The sequence below is a fragment of the Grus americana genome, chromosome 3 (genome assembly GCF_028858705.1).
Source record: "Grus americana isolate bGruAme1 chromosome 3, bGruAme1.mat, whole genome shotgun sequence".
Classification (NCBI taxonomy): Eukaryota; Metazoa; Chordata; class Aves; order Gruiformes; family Gruidae; genus Grus; species Grus americana.
This window is the reverse complement of record NC_072854.1, coordinates 89,748,045-89,754,044: the sequence shown is the minus strand read 5'-3', so window position 1 is coordinate 89,754,044 and position 6,000 is coordinate 89,748,045. Positions and strand designations below refer to the sequence as shown.

Genomic DNA, 6,000 nt, shown 5'->3' with positions numbered 1-6,000 from the left:
TTTTTAACCATATATGAGGCAACATGTACTGCATATGCCTTTGGGACAATTTTATTGCAAAAGATATAGCAACTTGTATAGATAAGCTCAAAATAGCTTGTATATCTTACAGAAGTTTTGCTGCTTTCTTCAAACAAATATACCCCCTCAAACATGTATGAAGATTTATATGTAAGTTACTTTGTTTTTTAATCAAACAGTATTTAGAGACTTTAGTAGATGGCAAGTATTTTGATTGCTATGAAAGGTAAAGGTTAAGAAGAATGTGTTCTGTGCTGATCCGCTCGCTTTTGTTAATGGAAGGGTGTATTCTCACAAGTTTTGAGGCTTACGCTTGAGTTTACAGTGTTTGTGAATCTAAATTTAGATGAGAGTTGGATTAAACATTAAAGGACTTTCACACTTTGAGAACCAACAATTTCAAGGTCATCCCAAGAAGCTAATACAAATGCACATTGGCAACCGAGTGCCATAGTTGTTCTGTAAACTTAAGATAAACTGATTAAACAACAACAAACCCTGAAATGCCCTTTATAAATGCTTGACACAGAAGATAGCTGTGCAGCTTCCTTGTGAAAGAGCATTTGAAAGCTCACTGTCATTGCTTGAAGTTTAAGCTTTCAGAAGAAATGACAACGCGTATCCTAAAGAACACGTGTGGCTCTAACTGTTCCTTGTGTCTCGGGCTGCCTATGCGGTGCTTTCGGCAGAGCACAAGCGAAACGTTGGGGGGTCTCTGCAGAGTACCGGTCTTCTGTGCTGCAAGAGTACGGCCAGTATGGAGAACAATATGTGATGGTAAGCTGTTGCATTAAAAAGTAAACCACAATATTAAGAGTAGCTAAAAGTTAAGACTTAGGCCTTTTTCTCAGCTAGCCCCAAATAAAACCCCAAGCAAATAGGTTTTCACACCATAAATCTGGTGTCTGAACTGAAGTCCCCAGTAAAATCAGTTTGTGTTTTGAGTTTTGTCCAGCCCATGTAATGTCCCTTGTTGACAGAGAAAGATGCTTTCGGCAGAACGGTAGTGAGGGAGGTGGGTCAGGAGATGGGGGGTATCAGGGGTTGCTCTGCTTCTACCTAAGTCTCTGTCCTTAATCTTTACTTTTTTCAAGCCAAGAGGCTATTGCTGTGGATGTGCAGCAGCACAGATTAGTGTTAAAAACTCTGCATACAAATATATTTTATGTCTTTGTGTTGTTTGTTTTTTGTTTTTTTGGGGTTTGGTTTTTTTGGGTTTTTTTTTTGGAAGCTGGCAGTGCCCTGCATCTTCTGTCTGGGTAGCATTATTGTATTGATGTTGTTCAGTTAAAGCTGGAACTGAATGTTTCTTCTAAGAGGAAGATCTGAACCTTCCCTGTGTAAAACCAGTTTCATCCAAGATTGGTTTTGATAACCTCTTGACAGGACCCCAGACTGGCTTATTTACCACACCAGGGAGATGGTGCAGAATCTGCAGTTCTCATTAGTTTGCATTATGCTTGCTTAATTGGTAATTTTTGAGCTACTTCAGTTGTATTTCCAAACATAACGATTTAAAAGATTGTGCTACTTTTGTTGACAGAGTCTCCCTTATGACAATTTACTTCAATTAACATTTTTATGTGGATAATAAACATCCTGGGTCATGGTTATTAAAACTATAAATGCTGTTAAAAGCCTGGTTTGTGAGTAAGATGTGAAATCTGAGTTTCAATTTCTTCCCATTTCCTGTTAGTCCCACAAGCCTGACATGGTGTGGCTTTGATTGCCATAAGGTGCGTGAACATGCACATTTTTATTGGCTCTGAAACTCTGTCCCTTTCCTTCGATAAGTTTGCTTAATGAACATATTATCTGAAATTATACTGGATCGAAACATAACCAGCAACTGCTGCTTCCTAATTAAAGTGCAATCCTTTTGGCCCTCTGAACATGTCACTCCTCCCCTGCTGTGACTAGTGATATGGCTGGTTCTTCACTTAAGAAATAACCGTGTGTTTTGAATAATCCAGGGCTGTAGTAGGTTCATTTTTAAATCAGTCCTTAAAACAGGTCAATCCCAAATCTGGGTGAGGGTGTCTGTAAATGCTTGAAATGCTGCTTTTCCCAGTGTGTAATACAGAACTTTAGATAATTCCCTCTTAAATCCTGTTAATGGCTCTTGAATAGCTCTCCTTACACTAGAGACTGCTGTAAGCTGTTCTGAGCTGTGGTCTAACCGTAGAGCAGTAGGTCTCAAATGCATTTCTGATTGTGAGCAACTCAAACCCACAGTTTTTCTGAAAAAGTGTCCCCTGTCCTGGCAGCTCTCCTGTGGTCCTGCAGGCCTTGAGCCGTACAGGAGTAAAGCAAGAGAGCTGAGGGGACAAGACACTTCTCCTACAGCTCTGCATTAATATTTGAATTTGAGAGTAGATTCCAGTTCCTGCGTGTTGGCTGCTTTGTGGAATTGGGCCTTTGATGGGGTTGACAAATGGTTGTAGAGTCCCACAGCTTGACTCTTTCCTCTCACTTGCTTTCCAGTCTCTGGGTTTGGGTAAATCCCAATGCTCGAGTTTACATTAGCTGAAGCTTAACTTGCTGGCAAGACAGCTGTATGGAGAGAGTGCCTGCTTTTAAGAAGGTACTCAAATTTGAGTTATGTGTCCCCCCCCAAAAAAGTGTCTGGTATTTCAGCCCTGACCTGTTGTCTGGTGGGCAGTGTCACAGGGAGGTGCTTCTGCCACAGCAGCTGAGCAGCGTGACTGCTCCCTGAAGGGACCTGGCCACCTTGGGAAGCAGGTAGTACTTTTTAAGGAGCTTGTGTGTGCCCAGAGGTGGGAATCAGACAAGTCAGGGTTCATCACTGGAAGCAGTTTTTCAAACAGCTCCAGTTATTTCCTCCATGTTTACTGCCTCTTTCACTATCCATTCAAATCAGAGTTTCTGAAGCCTGCAATGAAAAAAAAAATAAAATCAACATTCTACACAGAGCATTATCATGCATAGGGACAGAGCTGCAATCAGCCTTGCTGACTGGAAAGTGCTGGAGAAAAACACCTCCAGTATTTCTTGAACTGAGGGCTAGCATTACTCCTGTGGCACTTGGCATGCCTTCAGTACGGCGCCCGAGGGTCCCGCCTTGCTCCCGTCCATCAGTTCCGTGGCTGGGAATTAAATTCTGTGCAAATGTTTTGGATGAGCTGATTAACAAAGCGGTAGAGGTTGTCGAATTCATCCACGAAGAAGGAATGCTCCTTGTCGGGGTCTGTTGCAATGGCTTCCAGTTCATCTTGGGCTGCCCAAGCAACTCCAATGGAATAAGCTATAACTCCTGGAAAGAAACCCAGAGTTTAGAATGGGCATAAAAGTTGTCATTGCATTAAATCTGATTTAAGACCAATACTGCAAACGTAGTTGCCAGGCCACAAAAATGTGGGCAGTGAGTTGCAGTGCTTTCTCTCTGTATAAAAATGGTATTTTCAAACTGGAGGAAAGGCCTAGTTTGTGCTTTGGAAGTACCTTTTGTCAACAGCAAAAAGGTTTAAACAATAGTAAAGCTTCTGCTCTGGGTCTGCACGACAGACTCCTGAGCAACAGTTTCTTGTTCCAATGCAAATGTCTTAAGAGTTGTGTTGGCAGATGTATGACTATCCTGACTGGAAAGCCAAAGGAGGCTCCATGTGTAGACAGTAGAAATCCCCTGGGATCTCCTAGACATAGCTGCATTTTGCTAGATACGTGTGATTTATATTTTTTTAAAGTTCCTCATTCAGATATTAAACAGATGCTGGTCTTGTTAGAGCTCATTGAGACCCCGGGGTGAAGTGCTACTCTTCCTTCATAAAGTTTCATCCAGTGCCTTCAAATCATAACTGCACTGCTCTGACCTGCATAAATGCTGAGGCATGTAGGGAGAGCAGGTAGTGACAGAAGAGCTTACCATTTTGGTGAGCTGCCATGGCTGGCACTCTGACATCATCGTAAGATCTGCCATCTGTAATAAGAATCATGATCTTCCTTTTGTTGGGTTTGGATTTGCTGAACAGCTGCTCTGAGGCGTAGGTGATGGCTGCTCCCGTGCTGGTCCCACCGCTCCAGTAACTGATCCTTTTAATAGCACTCAGCACATCCTGCTTCGTGCTGTACTTGTCAAAGCTGAACTCGAGCCTTTGCTCATAGGTGTACTGAACAGCTCCGATGCGGGTGTCGGTGTCCGAAATCTCAAACTCCTTGCTGATGTTGGCTACAAACTGGAGGACTGTGCGGAAGTTGCTGGTGCCGACGCTGCTGGAGCCGTCGATTACGAAACCGATGTCAGCGGAATTGAGGCACGTCTTGCTGCAAACCAGCCGATCGGTGTCACAGACCCGCTTCACCAAGGGCTGGACAACCTTGTGTAAGCTGAACCAGCTGGGGACGTTGATGGAATAGAAACCATTTGTCCTGCACACTGCCTGCAAGGCAACACAGGGACGAATGCAATGGAAATTCAGTCTGCCTGTTTCAGCTGGGGTATGTAGCTAAACTGTAAATATAGGCTCCTGGAAAGAGGGATGCTGGAGTCTGAAGTGGCCTCTCCTCCAGTCACCATCTGCTTCCCTGGGAAATGATGTCAATGTAACATCACAGATACTTGTGTAACGAGACAGTTTTTCCTGACTTTTTTTTAAAAGCTGTGGGTGGAGCTGATATTATGGTAGTGAAAGAAACGTAAGAAGCAAGTTTGCCACCTGTCAAGCTTTTTTAGATGAGTTACGTTGTTCACAGAAAAAGCATCCAAATCATGGAGCTGCTGTTAGTGTGGCTCCCAGTGGGCATTATGGGAGCCTGTGTGTTTGCCAGGTGGCAACTTCGGCTCCCATTGCTCAGGACAACAGGGGAAGTGTTGCCTGCTGACCAGCCCTACTGCCCTGAACTGAAACCTGGGACTGAAGTTGGGTTATCCTTGGCTCATACCCTTCTAAGTAAGAAAAAACCCAGCCAATTTTGGTGAAAATGCAAAGAGCCCATAAAGATTCCCCATTGTGCTGGCTCTGCCAAATAGTAGAAAAAAAAATATTAATTTTTATAAGTGAATACTTGTAGGGAGCAGAGCTGCGGGAGGCTTTTACAGGGTTAGTGGGAGTCAGGTGAGTGTGGGAAGGAAGTAGGGGTGGCACAGAAAGAGGGAGTGGGAGAAGTCAAGTGTGGTGGTGACAGGCTGGATCAAACTGTCCTTGGCTTTAGCGCCTTATAAATGCTAATGCTGCAGGTCTCTGAGTAAGAATATTTCGTTAAGCCGGGATTTATCTATCAACTTTGTGTGTGTGTGTGTCTGAGTGTTTTAAAAGACTGAGGCACTGTTTTCTTGGTGCCTGGTCTGGACTTGCATAAAGCCTAACAGTTACAGTTCCCACCAGTCTGGGCTCCTCATCGGGTCCTGCTCTCATTTGCTCTTACTATCTTGCTGCTATTTTAGCGTTACGATGCAGCAGAATCAAGTCACTGTTCCCTCTTTACCTTCCTATTCTGATTCCGCTCTGCTCCAGCTTCTGCCATGTCCCTGGCAGGTTTGCAGAAACTCACTGTAGCTTTGCCCTTTTAAAAACATTAAATGCAAATGAGACTACAATCCAATTAAACACTGACCGGAGACAGTGCAGCTCTCTGGAGGAGCTCTGAAACTCATGGGAGATTATTTCATGGCAGAGTGACATGGCTTAGAAGGGAACCTGTTTTCTGAAAATACCAGATAACTCAACCCTGCTTCCTGAGCCCAGCCTGGTCTGGCATTTGGTAGATACCTCCTGCCGTAACTGGGTGCCAGCTTGCCCTGAAGCACTGTTGAGCAGGCAGCTACTGTTAGTGCCAAATACAAATCATTCAAGGCTTGCATTCTCTTTTTTTTTTTGTGCTGCACATGGCAAGGATTTACTCTTTTTCTAAGAGCTACCACGAAGTCCATAGCAGTAGAAGCAAATAACAGAAAAATAACCCACATCAGATGAACAGTGGAAACAAAATGCTTGAGATATCTAGTACATCTGAACAACTGGG

The 6,000-nt window shown here is 43.7% G+C and overlaps 1 protein-coding gene across 5 annotated transcripts in view; it reads right to left on the bottom strand.

The window, feature by feature from the left end:
* The window catches only part of VIT (vitrin), a 55,405-nt gene continuing 49,405 nt past the window's right edge, over positions 1 to 6,000 (bottom strand). For all 5 annotated transcript variants that reach the window (XM_054820863.1, XM_054820862.1, XM_054820865.1 and 2 more), the window contains 2 exons: positions 3,905 to 4,418; positions 1 to 3,295 (listed from right to left, as the gene is read on the bottom strand). In XM_054820863.1, the coding sequence (XP_054676838.1) occupies positions 3,117 to 3,295; positions 3,905 to 4,418 (693 nt within the window). In that variant the 3' untranslated portion in view covers positions 1 to 3,116. The remainder of the gene's footprint in view (positions 3,296 to 3,904; positions 4,419 to 6,000) is intronic.